The 23,464-nt window shown below is 32.7% G+C and overlaps 4 protein-coding genes across 6 annotated transcripts; 3 read left to right on the top strand and 1 right to left on the bottom strand.

The window, feature by feature from the left end:
* The first annotated feature begins 3,028 nt into the window (after positions 1 to 3,028).
* Positions 3,029 to 12,234, top strand: LOC8275600 (serine/threonine-protein kinase EDR1). Its single transcript, XM_002516401.3, has 13 exons — positions 3,029 to 3,766; positions 5,034 to 5,471; positions 5,694 to 5,797; positions 6,985 to 8,162; positions 9,289 to 9,329; positions 9,716 to 9,784; positions 9,897 to 9,997; positions 10,526 to 10,604; positions 10,691 to 10,789; positions 10,934 to 11,002; positions 11,103 to 11,152; positions 11,275 to 11,451; positions 11,529 to 12,234. Exons 1-13 carry the CDS (start codon positions 3,347 to 3,349, stop codon positions 11,608 to 11,610), a joined length of 2,907 nt encoding a protein of 968 aa, XP_002516447.1. The 5' UTR covers positions 3,029 to 3,346; the 3' UTR covers positions 11,611 to 12,234.
* Positions 12,235 to 12,438: 204 nt separating this feature from the next.
* LOC8275601 (uncharacterized protein ycf36) lies at positions 12,439 to 14,735 on the top strand. Of its 2 annotated transcripts, XM_002516402.4 has the most exons (5): positions 12,439 to 13,087; positions 13,183 to 13,211; positions 13,884 to 13,940; positions 14,077 to 14,275; positions 14,384 to 14,735. In XM_002516402.4, the coding sequence occupies exons 1-5, from the start codon at positions 12,589 to 12,591 to the stop codon at positions 14,548 to 14,550; spliced, it is 951 nt and encodes a 316-aa protein (XP_002516448.2). In that variant the 5' UTR covers positions 12,439 to 12,588; the 3' UTR covers positions 14,551 to 14,735. The 2 variants fall into 2 exon arrangements, with proteins under 2 accessions (XP_002516448.2, XP_025012673.1); XM_025156905.2 differs by having other exon boundaries at positions 14,077 to 14,492.
* Positions 14,736 to 17,902: 3,167 nt separating this feature from the next.
* Positions 17,903 to 20,902, top strand: LOC8275602 (protein REVERSION-TO-ETHYLENE SENSITIVITY1). Of its 2 annotated transcripts, none has more exons than XM_015717654.3 (3): positions 17,903 to 18,264; positions 19,764 to 20,090; positions 20,425 to 20,902. In XM_015717654.3, exons 2-3 carry the CDS (start codon positions 19,782 to 19,784, stop codon positions 20,845 to 20,847), a joined length of 732 nt encoding a protein of 243 aa, XP_015573140.2. In that variant the 5' UTR covers positions 17,903 to 18,264; positions 19,764 to 19,781; the 3' UTR covers positions 20,848 to 20,902. The 2 variants fall into 2 exon arrangements, with proteins under 2 accessions (XP_015573140.2, XP_015573139.2); XM_015717653.3 differs by having other exon boundaries at positions 17,905 to 18,264; positions 19,712 to 20,090.
* A 460-nt stretch (positions 20,903 to 21,362) lies between these two features.
* Positions 21,363 to 23,440, bottom strand: LOC8275603. Its single transcript, XM_002516404.4, has 6 exons — positions 23,176 to 23,440; positions 22,749 to 22,819; positions 22,615 to 22,655; positions 21,988 to 22,497; positions 21,823 to 21,913; positions 21,363 to 21,685 (listed from the first exon to the last, which is right to left on the bottom strand). The coding sequence occupies exons 1-6, from the start codon at positions 23,315 to 23,317 to the stop codon at positions 21,599 to 21,601; spliced, it is 942 nt and encodes a 313-aa protein (XP_002516450.1). The 5' UTR covers positions 23,318 to 23,440; the 3' UTR covers positions 21,363 to 21,598.
* Between the last annotated feature and the right edge of the window lie 24 nt (positions 23,441 to 23,464).

Raw genomic sequence — 23,464 nt, forward strand, 5'->3', positions numbered from 1 at the left:
TGTAATATTTCTTTTTAATCTCTATAATTGGTTTTAACTATTTTTTTATATTTTTAGAAAATAATATTTTTTAAAATATTTTTTAATATATATTTATTTAGGTGTAGAATTTTGAATAATATGTTTATTTGGAGAAAATTAAATAAGAGAGCAAAATATCTTTTACTTGTTTGTTTGCTTGTTTAATAACAAACACATTTTATTTAAATTTATACGTAAATAAATATATTATTGAAAAGTTTAAAAGTCAATAAGATAATTTAGAAAATATAAAATATTTAAAAAATTATAAGAGTTAAAGAAAAATCTTATATAAATTTTATGGAATAATGGAAAAAAATTTAAAGGATTAAAAAGTATTTTTATAAAACTATAAGGATTAAATTAAATTCTTGTTATAATAATGATAACTGCTTCAGCTATTTTTTTTTTTCAATTTTAAGTGTGCGTGAGTTACATACGTGTCAAATCAACACTCGAGTGTTTACATATTATTAATTTAATAAGTAAAAGTGTCTAATAAATAAATTGTAAAATATGAAGTGCTAATTGACTATTTTGTACCGATATAGATATTTAATGATATATTTTACCAAATGCCTAATATAGTCATTTTCTAAAGTTTAAAAATAAAATAAATAAATAAAACATAAATTGAAGTATCACTTAATTTGTTATTTAGTTTTAATGTAATTATAAAATTATAATTTAATTTATTTCAAGTTTTGAATTTTAATTATTCTTTAATTTAGTTATTTTTATTTTTTAAAATAGTAAATATATTATATTTTTTCTTATTTAATCAATATTTTTTCATTAGCATTAGATTTAATTACAGGTTAAATTATTCACTCAATTAATTTTTATAATATATTTAAATTTGCTTTTATATGATGTATATATTTTATAAATATTATGATTTTTTTACTATAAAAATATATTTTTGTATAAATATGTACTTTTATATATTAAATTTTTTAAAAAAATACATTAAAATCAATAAAAATAATATAATTATATTGTTCTTATTAAAAATAAAAATTAATAAAAACTGTAAATTGAATAAGTTAAGAAAACCAAATTTTTAATATTTTAATACAATAAAATAAATAAACAAAACATAAATTTAATAAAAAATTTAAAAAACGTATTTCTGATATTTCTTAAAAAAAAAAAAAAAAAAGCCTCTTTTAGGCCATTGGCTCGACAAGTTGGGGCGCAGATTGAAATTAAAATCAATTCTAATTAGCCTACTGCAACTTGAAATTTGAATAAATCTACATATTATTCCTGTGATAAAACTGAAATATAATTAATAATTAATAATTAATATAAAATTAAAATTTAAAAAAGTTTATGAGTAAATGAAAACCAAGTGCAAACTTAATAATTGTTTTATGATTAGTATTGTAATTTCAGGAGTTAATTTAGTTCATATGATTCTCTTTGTATAAATACTACCAGCAGCCTTTACCCCTGAATTGATTGAAAAGAAAGCCTCGGGTGTATCAAGAAAATACCATATTTTTACTTCTAATTTTAAGTTATTGATAAAATAGTCAAAATTCTCACATCTTCAACCCCCAAGAATCTTGCCACCCAACACTCCCTTCCCTTCCAATTTACCACATTCATTCAATCTTATTTTTCTTTTCTTTTCTGGGTTGCAAAACCAACTACGCCATTATTTTGTTTTTATTCGATCAATCATGTTGATTGTACACAAAAATTAAAAATAGAAATTGCAAAGAAAGATAATTTAAATTGTGTTTCACAATTGAACCATATATATTTACAGTTTTACAGTCAAACACATTGATAATGTAACTTATTATTATTATTATTATTATTATTATTATACCAGTTATAACAAAATTAAAATGACTTTAAAACATATCTTATCTTAGATAGACGAATTAAAAACGAAAAGAAATGCTAACAAATGCAAGGTCAATTCAAATCCAAGTCACAGGCATTGACATAATCCTCATGTATTAGAAAGAAAAAGGAAAGACGATCCCATGTGTACAGGTTCACTTGCGCTCTCTGTTTTCCCCGTTGGCCTGTTCCGTTAGAGTTGCGTTGCGTTTTCACAATTAACATGTCAGGGACCAAATATATAAAGGTTGAAAAATTAAATTAGATATAACTTTAGAAAGCCATTATATTGAGACGAAAACAAGAGATGGGCACAATCTCAAAATTAATTTGGCATCAACAACAAAGTGTCCACACTAATAAATTATTACATACGCGATGTGGTACCACCTCTACAGAATATATTCTTATATCAAATCACTTTATATCAATTTATTTAATTACATTTTTTCCTGCAATAACTTACATAAATTGAGATTAAATCTTTTTATAGTAAATGAAGTTTATTTTTTCATAAAATATATAATTATAATTTTTTTGGTTACCGTAATTAAGCAAATTTATTTAACTACCATAAATAGAAATAAAGGAGTTGCACTGAAAGAAAATTGTAGCTGGCACTTAATTTTAGCCATACCAACCTATCAATTCAATGACAATTAAGAAGACAATACGTAATTAGGAGGCGAATGGGATGCAGACCTGCCATGCATAATACTATCATTCAACGCTATCACAATATTTGTTATGGTATTGTTTATTTTAAAGGGTATAAATTTTATAATAAGAAATATTTTAGAAATTCTTTTATTTAAATTTAATATATTTTTTATATTATTATTATTATTTACTTCTATATTTTTATAAATATTAACAGTTTAATTTTTTTAATAATTTATATAAATAAAAAAAAAATAAAAGATATAAAAAATGCATTAGTATGCTCGCACTGCTTCACAAAATTTTGTAAACTAATGATAAAAGGTTTTGGACGATGATAATTAATGATAAAATCAGTGAAGATAAAATCCGAAATTTGGACGGTGAAGATGAAATGAAAAGCATCGCGGTAACGATGATAACGAACGCAGGGAACAGTAGGGTAGGCGAAAATTGACTTGTCAAAATAGAAAAATTAGAAATAGCGTAGGCAGCAGTGTTGGAGGGAATGGGGTGAGCGGTTAATTTTAATTAAGTGGTGGTGTGTTGTTTTGTTAGTACTGGTAGCTTGACGAGGAAGTGTGCGCGATCAAGTGCGTAGGTTAAGCGAATCTTCTCTTCTCTATTTACAAAAAGATGGATAAAAATAAATCAATAAAAAAAGGCGCACGTTAAGCCAGTAGTAGATGTAAATACAAAGAAAAAACAAAAACAGACCTTTAAAAAAATTAAAAAAAAAAAAAAAGAAGAAGAAGAAGAAGAAGAAGAAGAAGAAGAAGGAAATTTGTTTTGGAATCGTTAATGATCGATGTCGAAGATGAAACATCTACTAAGAAAATTACATATCGGCGGCGGAATCAATGACCACCAGCGATTAGCGGAGACGACGGCGGCGACTACTGCTACTCGACCGGTTGTTAACCCTAGCGCCGCGGCATCTTCTTCAATTGCGGCGGTTGAATCATCATCATCATCATCATCGCCGCCGCTAGCCGTGGTGGATGGGAGTAGTATTAGCAGTAGCGGTGGTGGTGCTGCGGATTTTAGTTTATTAGAAGAGGAGTTTCAGGTACAATTAGCTTTGGCAATTAGTGTTTCGGATCCGGATATGCGTACGGATCCTGAATCTGCTCAGATCGACGCAGCTAAGAGGATTAGCCTTGGTTGCCCTGTGTCTTCAGTTTCTGTTAGCGATGCTGTTAATCAGTCTCTCTCGCTGCGTTATTGGGTAAGATTGATTGTCAATATATATTGCCTCATTTTAGGTGTAAAAAAAAAAAATTATTTCAACGAGTTAAAGTTAATGTGTTTATTATTATTATTTTTTTGAAATCTGGATCTCATGCGGGTACGATTTGTATTTTCATTTCCTGTTGTAAATCAGTTTGATTCTGAATTTATCATTGGTTTATCATTTTAGACTCGCTTGGGACCTGTAATTAGTTGGCTTTTTCTTATCTTTTCCAGAGCACATTATGTTTTAATGTTTTGTAGAGAATTAGAATATATATTGTTTTGTACTTAAGTTGGAGCATTCTGATTGTGGAGCTGCTTAAACTTGGTGTAAACCTTAATTTTACCTTTTTCGCTACTTCATTTACTACAGAGGTATGATTGATTTTTGTGAATTGAGTTTCACTATGGATCTCATTTCCAATGTTTATTTTGCTCCATAGAAATTTTCCTTAACTGTTATGTGGATGAAGTGCAATTAAAATTTTTCTTGTTTTAGTTTATGTTTTATGGACTTATTTTGGCATGTAATATAGAAGTGTTCGGTGTCAGGAATATGATTAGTTAAAATCCATATTGAGCAGAGTAGTGAAATAGCTTCGATAGAGCTTATGGGAAGTAATTAATGACTGGCATTTTGAAGGAACATGATAGTATTTCCATGTGTTGAAAACATAAATCCGTCATATTTTCTATGTGGTTTACCATGCGGAGGCTTTCATTGGCCTCTGCTTCAGACTAGTTTTAAGCTATGATGCTTATGAGAACTGAAAGTGGTAATCAAGCATTTTATTGAATCTCTTCATATCTGTTGTATCAGCTCCTAACCTTATTTCAAATATCTTTTGTATTTTGTCCCAACGAAAAGCTCTAATATGGGATTCACTTAATCTGAAGAGGAATGGAAATTTAGTTGTTGACCAACAGGTTATGTAAAATTCGAATATGAGGGCGCGTATGCTTTTTCTATTTGTTTTGCATGTCTTTCAGTTAATTAGGAGGTTGGCTTTGGGAGGTTGCATACATGTAGATATTATTATGTGAAAGAATTTCTATTTGACCACACAAAAAATACAAAAGAAACAATCTAGGACTCGAGCTTTTAGTTTCATTCTTTAACCTGCTACTCCCTAGTGAAAATAAATGGATCACGTTTTTGACATTTTTATTAGAACTTTCCCTACCAAGTTTATGTTTATCTAGTGAAAATGTATTTGTTACCTATCCAATTAATCACTAATTTTCAAATGTGTTTCATGCAGAGCTATAATGTTGTAAATTATAATGACAAGGTGATGGATGGCTTTTATGATGTGTATTGCATTTCCTCAAATTCTGTCATCCAAGGGAAGATGCCATTATTAGTGGATCTACAAGCAATATCCATTTTGGATAATGTTGATTATGAAGTGGTATTGGTAAACCGCTTTATGGATCCCGAATTGCGAGAGCTTGAGAGAAAAGCTTATATCATGTCCCTGGAGCAACGAGTCTCTGACGGCTTGCCTTTAAATGGATTAATTCAGAAACTGGCTGATCTTGTTGTTGATAGAATGGGCGGTCCAGTTGGTGATGCTGATGAGATATCGACAAGGTGGACCAAGAGAAGTTATGAGTTACGGAATGCTCTGAATTCCATTGTTATTCCCCTTGGACGTCTTGATGTAGGACTTTCACGCCATAGGGCTTTGCTTTTTAAGGTTGTGAGATCTCTTTTAACTCATGGTAATAAATGAAACTGGCTGATTAATAAAGCTTGTGAACTCCTTGACTTAAAATGAGGCATCTTGTTTATTTCAAATTTTCAATCATCATAATGTAATTGCAATTTGCGAGAAACAGTTATTATCCTTTTCAACTTCTCTAGGTCCTTTCAAAGGATTATCTGCTCAAAATTAACTATTTCAGTCTTGTGGTGTTAGGTGCTAGCTGATAGAATTAATCTTCCATGCATGCTGGTTAAGGGGAGTTACTACACTGGTACTGATGATGGAGCTGTAAATCTGATTAGGATTGATAATGAAAGGTGATTGTCTTTTTACTTGATCTTTTTTCTTTTAAATTGTAATTTAGTGTTTAGTGAAGCATGTATTTTGAATTGGTGTTTGTAGTGTATGCTGTATATCGTTGTCAAATTAAGAATCGAAATTCTTATTTGTGAATAAAAAATCAAAACCTAAAATTTAATATGGATTCTTAAACCATTTAGCTATGATGTAGCTCCATGTAAAACAAACATGTAAATAAAAATTTGAGATATGTGGATCATTTCTTAGGATCATACGGCCAAGTCTCGCTTATAAAGTAATCAAGGTTTAAGTCCTCAACATGATCAATTCTCTTAAAATAAGAAAAGTTTATATAAATCAAATAAACATTGAAAGGCATATTTATATGATAACATGTACTATTAGTCTACCATTTATGTAGTGCAAAAAGAATTGTAAGCCTACACTAGGGTGGATCTTGGAATAATTGGGGAAGATTATAATAGGATAGAAGATGCAAATGCATGCAATCTTAAGACTTATTCAGTTAAGTTTACTATTTAGCTCAGTGTAGATTTTTGCTTTTTTTAATAATAATAATCTGACTTCAAATACTTGGGGAAAGTTGTAGTGGTTTCATTTACAATGATTTTGAAGTTAAATTGAGTGCTAAATCTTCTGGGTCCTATGAATGTGATAAAGAAAAAAATTGATTGAATCAGTCGAATTGTATTGATTTTCCCAATTCACTAGCAAACTGCTTGATTGGGCCATGATTCAAGTACATGGCATTTCACTATTCAAATTGCTAGGATAGGGAATCAAATCAAGTTGTAAGATTTGAATTGAGAACCATGCGGTTCTAACAACTGTGGTTCTATAAATACTCTATGTATGATCTTTTCGTATATATTGTGACCACAGCTGGATTCTGTGTTCTAACTTGGCAAACATTTTCATCATGTCTAAGGTGCACTTTATTAGAAACATTTGAAGAATATCTAATATTACTTTTTCAAGACATGCTGGTGCAAACTATCATTCTTAGTCAAATGTCAATTCATCATCATTTGTATACTTATTTCAAAAAAAAAAATTTGTTTTTATCTCTGCTGTCTTAATGTTTGGATCTGCTATATGTTATTCACTTATTCGCCTTCTTCCTAATAAAGTATAATGGGAATTTTCTTGTTGCTTATATGTTTGTTGCATTGACATGATGCAGTGAGTATATCATTGATCTGATGGGTGCTCCTGGAACACTGATTCCCGCTGAGTTACCCAGCAGCCATCTCTTAAACACTGGATTTGATGCGAGGGGCTTTGCTGATCTTACTGAAACAGCCAAACGTTCTTCTTTGTTACTTGGTGAAGAATCTAGGGATATAGCAGTTTCACCTCATCTGAATAGAGTTTACCATCTCGGAGCCTCAAGGACTGAAGAGGATTTGTTTCTAGGCATTAAAACAAATGAAGCTCACACAAGCCTAGTTGAGAAAAACCAAATTGAGACATTTGAACAGGAGTTTGCTAAGTTTTTCCCATCATCTCACAAACCACATCATAACTCATTAGGTACTGGAAGGCCATCATTGGCAGAAAACATTAAAGTAAAAAATGTCTCTAAGTATGTTATCTCTGCTGCAAAAGATCCTGAATTTGCGCAGAAATTACATGCTGTTCTGTTAGAGAGTGGTGCATCACCACCTCCAGATTTATTTTCAGATACAAACCAGCAGGTCATGGGTGAAGGGAAGGCTCTTGAACAAATTTATCTGAAAAATGGCGTAAATCCAGGTGATGGACGTTATTGTCATTTGGGTAAGTCATTGGCAAGGCATATGCAGTCCCATGAATCCTTGACTACTGAGGATGCACTTAACAATGGTAGATGTAATGCTGAGCAAGGATGGACTGCTGACAGGACAGCTAAACAACAGAGAGAAATGGAAGTGGAGTTCCTGAAATCTAAAGCGTTTTTGTCCTCTGATGCGTCAAGTGACGGACCTTTACTTGTTGAGAATAGAATCAAACAAGAATTGCAGATAGGTGCTATAGGTGCAGATACTATTCATAATGATCCACTAGTAATGGTTGGAAGGCCGATGCATGGGAATCAAATTCATGAACCTTCTTTACCATCAGCAGTTGACTCTTGTCAGTTGCAATCTGAAGATGCCTTGGACTGTGATGATGATAACCGATGCTTCCAAGAGAAGCTGGGGAGAAACTTTAACATGGAAACAGGCAAAGAATCTGCTATGAAGTTGATCGGAACGTCCAACAGTGCTCTGCATATTTCTTGCAATGGTTACAGTGAGAAAATTCACCCAATGCTGGGGGAGGTTGCTGAATGGGAAATCCCATGGGAGGATTTGCAGATTGGTGAACGTATTGGTATAGGTAAGAATCATTCTTATGGAGATATTCAACTGTGATGTTAAAAAGGAAAGCAACTGTTGGAGATTCATGCAATAATATCAGCTTTTGAATTTGATACTAGTGCTAGGAGTTCTTTCTGGCTTCCAACTTTTCGTGTAGCTGCCTTTAGAGTAATGGTTTCTTTAATAGTAGTTTTTTTTGTTCAAAATACTTACTCCGTAGAAATCATTCTTATTTTTCTGATTTGCAAAGAGGGGCTTCAGAGCTGACCATTGTGAAGGCATATATACTTCTTATATGTGGAAAAAAAATACTTAAAGCGGATTTTCTTGAGAGTGCATAAAAGTTGGATTAATTATAGTGTTATTATGAAACATGTAGTTTGCATTAGGACTACCAACTTCATGGTCCATTTTGGTTAGTCTTAAGTCATTCTGTACAGAAGTATAATTATGTATGAATTAGTGATTCAACTTTCTTTGTTTTTTCAAAAAGTTGGCCTCTGCATTTCATTCAACTTTTATTTTTATTTTTATTTTTAAGCACTACCCACATATGTCTGGGAATATAGTTCTTATTTGTTGACCATATGGTTAATGGTAACTGAATTTAAACGATTGCAATTTGAGAAGGGAAAGAAACTGAAATATTCATTTTACTTCCACTCGTATTTAAATCATTCATCAAAATTTGGAGTGATACCTTTTAGAGAGACGTGCGTGTCCATTATGGTAAAGCATATGTTGGTTGGTTGTCCCACCAAACAAGGCAGGCATGCTTGCAATAAGGTTAGATAATGCCATTGAAAGGCAAACCACCTTTTCTATACACGGGTTCCCAATAGGGTATCTATTTTGTTAAAGCTTTCGTTGGTATTCTATCTTACCCAATCTAATAGTTTGCTAAGCTATTATGTTTTTGGATGGTCTTGAAATCCCTAGTTGAGAAGATATGGTAATCCAGTTAACATATTAGTCAATGGCATCTCGTCATTTCTTGTTAAGCAGATATTTGATTTAATTTTTATAGATGCAACTAGTATTAGTGTGCTATATGTGTGTGTGTGACTGCTATGTGCTTTTTCAATAATAGTCTTATGTGATTTCAAAATAAAAATAATAGTCTTAAGTAACATATTGTGATGCAGGTTCATATGGTGAGGTGTACCATGCAGATTGGAATGGCACTGTAAGTTATATCCTTTAACAAAGTATAATTATTCAATCATAGGCATATTATAATATATTACTGGCCGCAGTTATGATAATATGTTTAAGAATTTTGGTGATACGGGCATTCTTCTTCTATATAGGCACATTAATTGGTTTTGAAATTGCCACGATTAATATTTATTGCATTTCTGCAATGATAGTGATCCATTATAGCAAGTCTATAACATCTTTGGTAATGCCTCTGCAATAAGTTTCACAAGGAATTATTGATTTAGTTAGCAAGAGCATGGGGCTTGCTGTCTGAAATTTTAGCTTATGACAGGAAATCTAATGGATTGACTATTTTATTTCTAAAAGCATTGTTGTTTATCTTGATGTCAAATAATTTTTTCTGCATGACAGGAAGTTGCTGTAAAGAAATTTTTAGATCAAGATTTATCTGGAGATGCATTGGTTCAGTTCAAATGTGAAGTAAGCACCTTTATTAGCTTTCTACGTTGTACACTTTTATATGACAACTGTCTGATCATATAATTGTGGTTTTTTAATAATTGAATTGACTCTCATCAATTGCTTTATGCAGGCTGAAATCATGTTAAGATTAAGACATCCTAATGTTGTTCTGTTCATGGGAGCAGTTACTCGGCCCCCACACCTGTCAATACTGACAGAATTCTTGCCCAGGTTTCTTTCTATCTCTCTTTATTTCTCCCTATCTCCCTTTCTCTCTATCACAAACTACTGGTGGATCTATGGCATGATTCTGTTCTTGGGAGCAGTTAGTTAGCCCCCATACATTGTTCATAATAGTCTTATTATGAGCTGAATCAATGTTATGGTGAAAGCTTTAAGTGTTATTCTTGACAAAGATTGTGAATTTAATCTTGGTTGTTCTCAGATTTTGCATGTTGATTTATACCCAATATTTATGCAATGTGTGATCGCAGTCAAATCTCAGGTCATTCTCTACTCTGCAGATCACATGTAAAAGTGTATATTAGTCTTAGATATGTAATATAATATCATTTCAAAGGAAAGTGAAGTCTAATGGTTAATAATGCAATTAGAGGTAATTGTAGGAGATGTTTTGGAGTTTCATTATCGTCCTAGTTTCTGCCTCGGAATCTTTTCAATGAAAATTAGTTGCCATCGTGTTAATTAATAAATTGCTTGCTTTTGTTCTTATCATGTTCCGTACTTATTGGTGTGCAGAGGGAGTCTATATAGGTTACTGCATCGTCCTAATCCACAAATTGATGAAAAGAGGCGAATGCGGATGGCTCTTGATGTGGTACCAGTCAGAATTTCTCTTCTGGTCATTTTGTTTTAGCTCATTCTATTTTCCGGCATTCTATCAAGTAAAATGGTCTTGTGCAGGCCAAGGGAATGAATTACTTGCACACAAGCCATCCTCCCATCGTGCATCGGGATTTAAAGTCTCCAAATCTCCTTGTTGACAAAAATTGGGTTGTTAAGGTTAAAATCTAAATTCTCCCTCTCAAATTATCCCCCAGCTGTGCTAATTTTTTAATGAGATCAGAGTTGACCTAAATTGTTTTTTTGCTGGAGGAAGTAATGGATATTATTTTCCCAAACATGCTTGCATACTTCTTTCCGCAGGTCTGCGATTTTGGATTGTCGCGCTTGAAGCACCATACTTTCCTGTCTTCAAAGTCTACTGCTGGAACGGTAAGACTTCATCATACAAGTCTGATGGGTTTTCTCTTATTATTCTCATATTATTCTTTTTAACCAAATAACAAGTGAGAACTCTGCTTTTGCACTGTAGCCTGAATGGATGGCACCAGAAGTCCTAAGGAATGAACCAGCAAATGAGAAGTAAGTGAAATTAACACTCATGCACATCATACTTGATACTGATAGGCGTGGCTGGACATGGCGTTTTTTTGGAACATTCACTGAAGCATGTTTGTCATACAACTGGAATTGCTCCCTTTCAGATGTGATGTATACAGTTTTGGTATGATCTTATGGGAGTTGGCCACCTGTCAAATCCCTTGGAAAGGCTTGAACCCGATGCAGGTTGTGGGAGCTGTGGGATTCCAGAATAAACGGCTTGAGATTCCAGAGGACGTTGATCCAGCAATTGCTGAGATAATAAATGATTGTTGGCAAAGGTAAGTTGTAGACTTGGCTATTATTTTCCTCACGAATTTGGGTATGCTATGATGATCAGCTTGGATTGCTTCTGCAGGGAGCCAGACTTGCGGCCCTCTTTTTCACAACTTATATCACAGCTACGTCACATTCAACGTTTACGTGTTGAAAGATCATAGCATACAAATCAAACAACAGAGTGACCGGATCAGTGCTACTGCAGTTTAAGTTGGTTCTCTGCTCGAAGAGCTGGAGCAACCACATAAGTCTCTTTTCTATTTGATGCAAAGTAAGAGAATTACTGGACGGCGATGTGTTGGTTCAATCAAAGTGGGGACTAAGCACAAGACCGTCAGTTCAGCAGAGCGGAAATCCTCATTATAAAACTGCACAAGTGCAGTGGAGGATATCATTGGAAAGTTGCTTTTAGTAGCATAAATAATTAGTATCATTAATCTTACTTGTAAGAAATCCTAAAAAAAGGAAAGTGAAAAAGAAAAAGAAAAAGAAAGAGAAAGAGAAAATAATTTTTCAATTTAATTTTCTTCTTCTGTGGAGGTCTTGTTTGGGTAAGCAATCCCAACTCCGGAATTGTATACATGTGATCCCTGCAGGTCATTGTGGAAAAGTAAAAAAAGAGAAGAAAAAAGAAACCAAAAAAAAAAAAAAAAAACAAGTGAAGAATTATCTTGATAAAGTGTTTATATTTATCTGATATTTTGCTTCTTTTCTTTTGGCAGATTTTTGCATTTGTTCTGAAATCTTGTAATAATTAACTGTGAATTCCAGTGTGGATTATTGTAGTTGCCTTTGTAAACTGAAGCAACAAAATTTATCAAACAAAAATCAGATTGAAAATGGTTTCTTGGTGCACGAATGGTTCTCAATTCACCAGACTACGTTATAGGGCCAAGTAGTTGCCTTCGTGAACTTGTCATCATCTAGTGGGCAGCTCACTATTTTTATCGATCTTGGCCATTGATCATGCGGCTAAGCACTGGAGTTGCTGTCTATGAATAAAGCGATGTGCATCTTATCAATACCTAAAATAAAAGAACGGAATATTTAACTTCTCTTTTTTAAAAAAAAATTTAGCAGTATCAACTTTCTCAAAGTCCAATTTGGATTGAACAGGTGATCAAAAAACAGAGTTAGCCATGGGAATTTTAGACCTTCACTTATCACCTAAACCACTTCCAATCTTCTTTTTCCCTTCCACGCCCAACCTCCTCTCACCAATCTTCCCCTTCTCTAAACCAAAATTTAACCAGCGCCACTGCAGAAACCTAATCCCTAAACTACCCTTATCGTCATTTAGAAACGGTAGCAACACACCATCTGAAACAGAGTGCCCTGTCCCACTAGAACAACAGCCCATAAACGAGTACCAGAGTCTCTCCACCTCCTTCCCATTTTCTTGGCCTGCTAGTAACATTGTTGAGTATTGCTCTCGTTTGTTCGTTACTGGCGCTTCTTTTGCACTATTTATCGGATTACCTGTTGCTTGGTTTGGTTCTGTTAGGCCAGAATCTGAGCCATTTAAACCAATTATTGCAGCTGCTTCAAGTGGGATTCTTCTTGTTAGTCTTGCTGTTGTGAGAATGTATCTGGGTTGGGCTTATGTTGGTAATCGATTGCTCAGTGCCACTGTTGAATGTAATTCTCTCTGTTTCTTTTCTTGCACTTCATATTGGCTATTTTTCATCTTTAATTGAATGATGGGCAGCTTTTTTATCTCTCTTTTGTTGCAGACGAAGAGACTGGATGGTATGATGGTCAGGTACATAAATTTTTTTAATCTTCCTTGGATTGTTCCATGCGCTTTTCGTCACTTTTTCTATGCCCAGATGCCATGACGAAATCTAGCGTTGGCCTTTTTTAGCTTTTCTTTTAGCAATTCAACTTTAAAGCCAATGCCATCCTACAAACTAACCAAAATTAAATCGATGGTTTGGATTTGCCATTTGTTTCAATAAGTCAATGCTCTCCATTTGTTGTAGTATCATCAAAGACTTGTGATTTCTCAGACCAACAGACATAAGGCGATATCCGAGTACACAGGCCGAGCAGTTGCGCCATTGGACTAGCCCATGAAAGTAGATTGCTTGAGGTGTACATAAAGTTGGTTCTAGATGCCACTTGACCAATTGTTTAAACCCAAAAGAAAAAATAAGTTATTTACTGTGATTGTTGAATGTTCCCCACTAGATTTCCCTTAAAACTGCACAACAAACAGTTGCGCAAATTTAGGACATCCAAGTAACTTCAAGAAAATGTCAGAATGGATTCATGTGTCTTGGCTGGCTAAGTTGTAGGGTCCAGAATGCAGGCTTGGTTCAAGCTTCTTCCATATTCCCCACACGTTAAAAATAAAACATTGTTGTCAAGTAGATCTAGTACTTACATATATATTGCATACTTGTTCTGAAAATAAATTGAATCTACTAAACAGATATGGGTGAAGACAGCTGAAGTTTTGGCACGAGATCGACTTCTTGGTTCGTTTTCAGTAAGTGCATTATTTTAGAGTGTTTTCCGTTGCTATTGATAGTGGAGAATTTGGAGACTAATGGCCTCTTTCTATCAAGCTAAGGAAATTAACAATAGAACTAATTGAAGTTCCTTATTTTCTATTTCTTATATAGGTTAAGCCTGTACTGAGCAGATTAAAGTACACTCTTCTAACTCTTGCAACCTTATTACTTGGATGTGTTGTTCTCTTCATCAATATTGAAGGAGCACAAAAGGGCGTATATGTAACATCTGAAGCAACTAGAGATAGAACTATACCTGGAGTTTACAACGATGATTCAGCCAGATCATTTGAGCCAGATGCATTCTGCGGTGAGCCAGATCTTTCATAGTTGCCAAAGATTAAGCAGTTGTTAATACTTTGTATAGGTTAGCATAAATTTATTAGCTTATTCTAGCTACATATCTAATTATGTACAGGTTTACAGGTGGCCTGCGGCCATATCTTGCATACTGTAAGATATTCTTCCATATGGTGGAAGAATATTGTGAACATATTGACAAGTGAAATAGCATTGAAATTTACTCACCTCTCTCTTGTTTGTCTTCACGTCATAGATGCTTTGTCATGGGTTGCCATTCAATAGAGTGGGCTACCTGGATTCAGGTTATGTGTCTTGATTTTGGAGAAAATGTTAAATAAACTCAGTTTACCAAGTCATCTATAGGTAAATTGAATTAAATATTGATATGTCATAAGTGATGTATTTGTATTGATTGGTTAATACAAATGTAATAACTAACAGATGATACCACATATGTTGTTGCACAATTGGTTTTATCTACGAATCATGTGGTAGAGTAAGAATTTCTCACTAATTTGATTAGCATAATGATAATAAGGCATTCTATGGATAAGTTACAGACCTTCGAGTCGTGCAGAACCCTTTATCCTATGTGTTAAGTGGGTTTAATGTATGTTGTGGGTTGATTGATGTGCTATATCACGGGATGAAAACTATATCTAATCTTGGGGGTGGATTGGGTTATAGACTTCAGGGATGATTTGCTTCTAATCTATTGCTTGAGATTATCAAACTATCAAATACCATTCCATCTTGGTTGCTAATTTTTATTTTATGGTTAAAGGTCCCACGGGCACAGACCTTTAGTCGTGATTATATATGTAAAAGTATAAAAAGATATGATACATTGTATCTATTGGCTTTCCCCTTCTTTTAAACTATTCGGCAGTTGATATGAACTTGACAATATGGAGTGATTATGAGTTCACTCCTGCTAACAGGCATGGATACAAACATGGGAAACGATATATATATAAAAAATATAAATGATGGTTAAACCATTAGGGTTTAATTCCTTAAAAGATGGCTCGATAATCTGTGGCGTCATGCGCCGCCAGCTTACAACTGCAGCCCACCTCTCGGGATAGGCCATTCTGTCTGAATCCATTGTATGCTGCATTCTTTTTGTTTTTTCTGGTAGAACTCGGCAAACATCATGGAGCACTGAAAAGGCTGCAATAAGAGGGGTGTGGTCGAAGCAGACAACCCATTTTGTTCATGGGTGTGCAAATAGCTTTAATATAAAAGCATGTCTGGAGATATGGGTTGAAACTTGTAGATATGTCCATGATGGACCAGGTTGGATTCAACTGTCTTTGCAGGCATGAGCTTTGTCCTATCAGGAATCTTACTAAATTTTCTTTACTATATATTCATTCTTTGCCTACGTCAATTCTTCCATCATCCAATCAATATAGTTGGTTATCCAACACGTCAAGAAACAGAAAAAGAAAAGTACCCATGAGAAAAATTTTGATACTTAGTGATCTTAGTCTTTTCTTTAAAAAGAAAATTTGTCAAGATTTTTGGAAACTTTGATTCTTTTATACTAGCAGATCATTGCTTTAATTTTAGATGATAAGGATTGAAATTTCGTAACAATCATGTGAGCCTTTAGACCGGAAATTGATACTTTATTTTATATTTAATAAATATATAATAAATTTTTTATATTTTTTATTTAATTGATATTTAAAAATAAAAAACTTAAAACTATTATTGCTTTAATATAAATATTTTATTAGATTTAAATGAAATATTTTATTTTTTTATATATAAATATTTTTTAAAATACTTTTTATTATAGAAGTTATACATTTTAAATAAAGAACATCATTGGAAATGCTCTTATAGTATAATATATAATTGTTTTTGAGAAATGTAATCAGAAATAAATAAATAAATGATTAATTTAATGAAATTGTTTTAAAAATAGAGGCGGGAATCCCCAATTTTAAATTTCTAGGAGAGTATCCATATATTCATTATATAATCTTGAGTCAGACAACCTTTTCGTTCAGATAAAACACCAAACATTGCATTTCACTTATGTTTTAGATTTCTACTTTTTCTTATCCATGAAAAATGTTAGTAATTTTGTAGTTTTCCCATTTTTCTCAGTCTTCCTTTTCAAGTTAGTATTTTGAAAAATAATATTAAGTTTTCAAAAGTGTTTTTTCAACTTTAACTTTTATATATATATTTTTTTGTTGAATTTGAAAAACTATTTTTGTAAATTACACTCTTTCTTCAAAATTGAATTTAGAAAAAGCAGTAAATAAATTGTTTTAAAAACTAATATATTAACTCAAAAAATTCATATATATTTTTCAATATTCAACAATAATTTAAATACATTTTTAAAATGAAATTTTGTTAGATTTTTTCTTTTATCAAAGTAGCTTCAAAATACATTTGCCATTGAAGATTAAATGGTTAAATGTAAATTTAGATTATTTAACATGTGCGGTTGAATGGTTAAATTTTATAAAAAAATTTTAAAAAAATAAGACCAAAGTGTGTTTAAGTGTTTGCTTTATTTAGATGTATTTAATTTTTTTATCTTTTATTTTATTTTATAGTGTTTTGTACAATAAAATAGACAATACCAAATTAATTAATTATAAACTTTACAGTATAATTTTATTAAAAAATTTATTAATTTCAATAAAAACTTATAATTTTTGTTAGTTTTTAAAATAAAAAAAAATTAAAGCCTTTTTCAAATTAATTTAATAAAATACAAAAAGAATTATATTTTATTTTATTTCTAAAAATAGCAAATAAATAAAAAAAATATTTTTATTTTTCATTTAAAATTTTCTTAGATAGAAAGATGATCAAATAGCAATCCTCCTCCGTGCAATGGTTGGGCAGACAGAGCTGCCCATCTTTTTTTCAGACACTGCTTGCTCGGTATATTTAGACGGTAATTAACGCATTTCAAGTCAAAAATATATGATTAAATCTTGGATCCTTACTTTTTTAATAATTTATTAGGCTTTATATATTTAAAAACTATTTATTTTCATAAGATGAAATTTAGAAATTTATAATTTATTCTAATAAAAAATAATTTTTGTTCATAAAACTGTAGATTTTTTATTATTATAATTTAATACATAATTAAAATATAAAAGCACAAACTGAAATTTATTGAATAGTTTATAAAATTACTTAAGGAATTCCTATTTAAAAATAAAGGGTTGAGAAAAGTATCTGTAGAGTAAGGATGCAAAAGAAAAAGATCTTATAATTACTCAAACACAAAGTGGGGTCCACTATGGAAAGCTAAACGCAGGAATGGTTCAATGCACCTTTCCACAGTAACAACATCAATATTAATATTTATATATATAATTATTTTCCATATTTATCTATTAAACGCCGACTTATATTATTATTTTTATATGTGAAAAGTTGAAGCATCCAAATTCACCGCTATAAAATCAAAATCAAACCTAAAATCCCAAGATTAGAGCTTTTGTTTATTGCTCGTTACAAATCAATTGGTAAAGTTTATTATTTTTGGTAAAAATATAATATTATAAATCACTAAGTTTTTAATCAATAAAAACATTGTATTTAATAATAACATTTTTCCTCAATTTAAGATTATAATTTCTTTACCCATTTTAAATTAACTTACTTTTTTAAATTTGTAATTTAGTGTTCTAAGAAATATTAATATATCAGTTAAAGATTTATATTTTTTAATTCACGTATGAGTGAATAATTTTTGAACGGTGAGTTCTAATTTCGCCACTGCCATTAAAGCAGTCTTCTTCAATCTTCAGGCTGCGTGGGTATCTCTGCTTCTCTACACACCATGTACACAATCAACAACGCTCTTAATAATACCCACTTCATCAGAAAAAGCTTTCTCGTAATTCTTATTCTCTGAGTTTGTGATTTCTTGTCAAGTTCTTTTTCCTCTTCTTTTATCTTTATACAGCCCAATCTTTTGCTTCCTCTGCAAATCGCTTCTCTTTAAAGGTAAGTATACATTATTTCTTTTGTTTTATTATTAATTTCTTTTTCGTGTTAGTGCATTAAATGATCTTTCGTATGTTATGAGGAGTCTTCTGGGTTCTCTTTGATTGCTTATACAGTGTAAGGTTCACTTACAGATATGGAAACTTTAAGGCTCTCTTATCTATTTTTTTTTCTTCTCTCTTTTTTTCTGCTGCGAGTCAAAAAATCCGGTTTCCCAGCTACTATAAAGGTAGAGCATTTGTTTGGTTATTAGGTAATTCTGTAGAGAAAGTTGTCTGATTCATCGATCATCTAGCTAGTTTTTTTGTTTTAGAGTCTATCTGTAACTAGAATTGGATTATATGGTTTGTGCATTTGATAAGGCTTTTATTTTGCACAGGCTGTTCTTTTTCTTGAAAAGATATATTAGAATTGGAAAATGACAATGCTGGGCAGCATTTGCATGAATCCCTTGAACAAAAAGCTTCTTTCTTGCTTTAGAAATTTCTAATTTCCGTGGAGAATTATTATTTGAATGCTCTAAATTCACCATGCTTTTAGTTAAATGGAGATCTTCTTGCATGCAATTGATTTCTATCTAAGACAGAGGTAGCTTAGTATAGAGTTAGGATCATTATGTTTCTGGTTTTTCAAATTGTAAAAATCATTGTTTGATCATAAGTAGAGATCAGGAGTTTGAATTATGCAGCTTATATACAAAATGGAGCATTGGTTCCATTTTTGTAAATATTGTAATGATTATAAATAGGGATTTCTTTCTTCTATACGGAATGAGATTATTATGGTTCTAGTTTGATTTTTTTATTCAAATTTTCACTACCCAGTGCTATCTGAGATAGAGTGATGTAGTGAGTTGTTGACTTTTACTTTGAAATTGCAATTTTAGGAAGGATTGTTGTCTGTATCTAGATGGTTTGGCTATATTTGATCTTAGAAGATTTTGTGCCTTTTTCTTTCCCCAACCCAATTGGAGGAAAAAGGATACTGATACAAGAAAATCTTATATTTGGTATGTATGCAAGATCTAGTTTCGAAATTTCCCAATTTGAAATTATTTAGCAGGAACGTGGACTGTGTTCCAAAATTTAAACAAAGAAACCAGTCAGGTAAGAGCAACGAGAACAAGTAATGGACTCAAGGCTCGGTATCAAAAAATTAATCAATATTATAATTGACATATTGATAATGTAATGGATCTTAGTCTAATAAGTAGATTGTAAAGTATTTATGCACTGCAACCCACAGAACAAGAAAAGACTATTGGCCATGCTTATCAAGAGAAATGGAACTGAAGATGAAGTAATTGGATGTGATGTGTTTTTAATCTTTTGAATTAATGCTGTATTAATAGGTATTTTAAATTTAGTTATCACCTTATGTGTATGCAGAGTTTCCTTTTAGAAGGGACTAAGCTGTGTGTTTCTCTTTACTTGATTAAATTACGCAGGTCTATTATGTCTGAGGGTGTCGTTTGATTTATTATTGACCTTTCGCTATAGAAAGTGGCTCAAAGCCATATGCCGCGTGGAAGATTTCCAGTAATGGATATAAAAGGAGCTTCTGACGTTGAGAATTTGAAATCTGCATCAGGATTTCAGCATGAATTTTGGCCACTGGATGAAGTTGATCTAAGAAAAGCAAAGTTTCCATGCTGTCTAGTTTGGACTCCACTCCCAGTTGTCTCATGGTTGGCACCTTTCATTGGGCATGTTGGCATTTGCAGGGAGGACGGAACTATCTTAGACTTTTCTGGATCCAGTTTTGTGAATATTGATGATTTTGCATTTGGTGCAGTGGCTAGATATCTTCAACTTGATAGAGAGCAGGTATAGATCATGAGTGCTTCCTAGTTCACTCTGTTTGTTCTCTCACACACGCATGCAAACTTGCACTTGCTATTGTTAAAGTTGCCATTTATTTGAAAAGGTAATATAGACATGCAAATGGAGGGACTCAAATAGACATTTATTTTCTTTTTAGTCAAAATTAGATATTGAGGAGCCCCCTTGTCTTCTCAAAATAAGATGGCAACTCAAATGAGATTGTGAATGTATAATCTAGCACTTGTTCCTCATTCTTTCATCATTGCTTCATGAAAGAGATGCTATTTGTTTATCTGTTGACGATTTTGTTGTTGTGATGCTTGGGTTGTTAAATCAGTGTTGCTTTCCTCCGAACTTAACTGGGCACACATGCAATCATGGCTATATGCACACGGAGTATGGGACTGCCATGACATGGGATGATGCTCTACAGTCGAGCATGCGCTACTTCGAGCATAAAACCTACAACCTGTTCACTTGCAACTCTCATTCATTTGTTGCCAACTGCCTGAATAGACTTTGTTACCACAGATCAATGGATTGGAACATGGTAAGTGTGGCAGCACTGATACTGTTTAAGGGGCAATGGACTGGCTGGAAATCAGTAATCAGATCATTCCTTCCTTGCATAGGGGTGCTCTGTCTAGGTATTATTTTAGTCGGCTGGCCCTTTTTAATCGGGCTGTTGTCGTTCTCCTTTCTCCTTATAGGGTGGTTTCTCTTGGGTAATTACTGCATGAAATACCTGTTAGAAATTTAGTAATTGTTGAAACTCTGTTTTTGGGTAAAAGCTGAAACAGTGTATTCTTTGCTCATTTTTGAAGTGTTCATAATACATTAATGGCATCATGTACTGGAACTGATTATAGAGTTGTTTCTGAAACGAAACTGAACAATTGACTAATATGGTAATTGGCCCCTTTTTTGCACGAATTTATGAATTCTACAATTTGATTGTTAATCGGACTTTTGAGCGACCATGCAAGGGGCAGTGCTTGCACATTTCAGCCAATCAAGCATTTACAGGACTCATTTTATGTTACGGACACAGGCGCCAATCAAAAAATGCCTTTATCACGCAAGAACAGAAACGTTTTCTCAGAATTGTGTTATCAGTATCTAGAGACTAGAAACTGATCTAATCTTCTTGTTGCACATACATTCTACTGACAGAAAAGCAAAGTTCAACAAGTACCATAATAGCTATTCTAGCCAACTACACATTATGCCCCTGCAGAAGTGTGATTAGGGAGATGAAAATTGCGATACATTATGGAGATCAAGTGCTGCAAACGGGCAACCAGCATTACTTGGCTTATTATTGGGTCCTACATTTCCGAGTATCTAGTACTGTATACATATTGCCTAGAAGAGAATAACGTTGACAAGAATTACAGAAGCTTATGTTACTCGTGTGAGATAGCTCACTGTGGATCATCTTCCCTGCTCATGTCAAAAAGGTTTTAATGCAAAACGTTGCCTCTTATTACAAGACTTCAGGGAGATGCAACTCATGCTCCATACTTGGGGGCCTTCCACAGCTTAAAGGCAACTTCATGGATAAATCTGTCAGCCGGTATTACAAGATTTACACCATGCTGCAAAAATGGAGCTGAGCGTCTTACAAAACATACTACTAGAATAATCTTTAGACATGCAACAAGGAGATATATTAAATGGCGTTAAATGACTATAATAAGAGATTTATGCAAGACTCTGACAATCTAAATTGTACCTCTTTAAATTCTTTATAAGAATATGTCTCTGCAGTATCCTTGCGGGTTACAGCATGCTGCCATTGAGCAATTAGCATCGGACAATGGTGCCTGCTGATCTCAAGTTAGCTGTATCCATAAGAATATGAAAGTATTGCAAGAATCAGCTATATTTTATTTCTTACCTAACATTATCCCGCAGCTTTTCTCCTTTCATTGTGTAACTTTGGCGAGGAACAAGCACGGAAAGATCAGAGTTCATTTCATCTTTGGAAACCAGAACTGATAAATTAGTACTGTCAATCTTAGAGGCATTCCCATAACTCATCACAAGGGACAAGTGCAGGCGAGAACCAATTTCTGAACCAGGTTTTGCATTGTACATTGTCTCTTTAACCATAGAATTGAGATAATGTGCATCACATTCAGTAGCCTCAGAGCTATCACTATTCAATAATTCACTAGCCCCTGTGTGTAAAATTACTAAATCAAATTGACTTGCCTCAATTGTTTTCCCTTCTTGAAAACCAAGCAACTTGAGCAATTCAGAGGTCAGATCCTCAAACGATGATTCATAGTGTGACTTGTGAGTTCCATTTAAACATTTGAACGACAATACAGTGAATCCAAGCTTACTCCCAAAAGATTGCAAAGAGGGGTTGTCTGTAATTATAGCAGCCTTCATTTCCATGAACCTGAATGTGAATTGGTGTTATCTGAATGAAATTAGAATATACTTTTCTCACTGATAATAACTATCACTATATACACAGACACATACAGAAATATCTACATACTGAAACTGCCAATACCTCTGTGATATGGTTGGTATCAAAGTACACTTCTCATTACTCTGAAGTACATCAATAACACGTAAGTATCAGTAAACCTTATCAATAGATAGCACTGTAGTGTTGTTTCTAATAAATATTTAGAAATATCCTACCATTTCTTGATATGCGTCGTATGCGTCCACCAGATGTGCAAATTCCCTAACTATCCTCTCATTTTCACTTTCTGCAATCTAATTTCAAGTAAGCTCCAACATATATATATATATATTTCACTTTCTGCAATCTAATTTCAAGTAAGCTCCAACATATATATATATATATATATATATATATATAAACAGGAGGTATAAAGATTCAGTGCAAATAAAGCACTGAATTCTGGGTTGTAAAATATTGGATTAAATTGTCTAATACAAGCCTAGAAATGAAACAAAAAAACAACGCCTCGATGCTACTGTACAAACATATTTCTACTTTAAATTTCATCAACAGAATTGTTTGAACTTAAAGGACCCATGAAAGCTATTTTCCGAATCAACACAAAAATTATTATGAAAAAAGTTGTGAATCAAAATCAACCTGAAGAAGGGGCGTTGGGGAGGCTCAAAAAACCACAAGAAGCTTTGGAAGCGAGAGAGTGGATATGGGTGTGGGATTCATCGATCAATTGGGCTAATCCGTCGCCGTATAACACTAACGCTCTGCTTGGCTTGTCCGCCATTGCACTCTCCGACTCTCTCTCTGTGTATTTCTTTTTCTTTTTCTTAACACACTCCGGAGTAAAACTGAAAGAGAATAAAAGGAAGGGAATTTCATATTTTAGCAGGCATTTTCCATTTTAAAGGTCATTTTAATTTGAGAATAATAT

This window comes from Ricinus communis, chromosome 3 (genome assembly GCF_019578655.1).
Source record: "Ricinus communis isolate WT05 ecotype wild-type chromosome 3, ASM1957865v1, whole genome shotgun sequence".
Classification (NCBI taxonomy): Eukaryota; Viridiplantae; Streptophyta; class Magnoliopsida; order Malpighiales; family Euphorbiaceae; genus Ricinus; species Ricinus communis.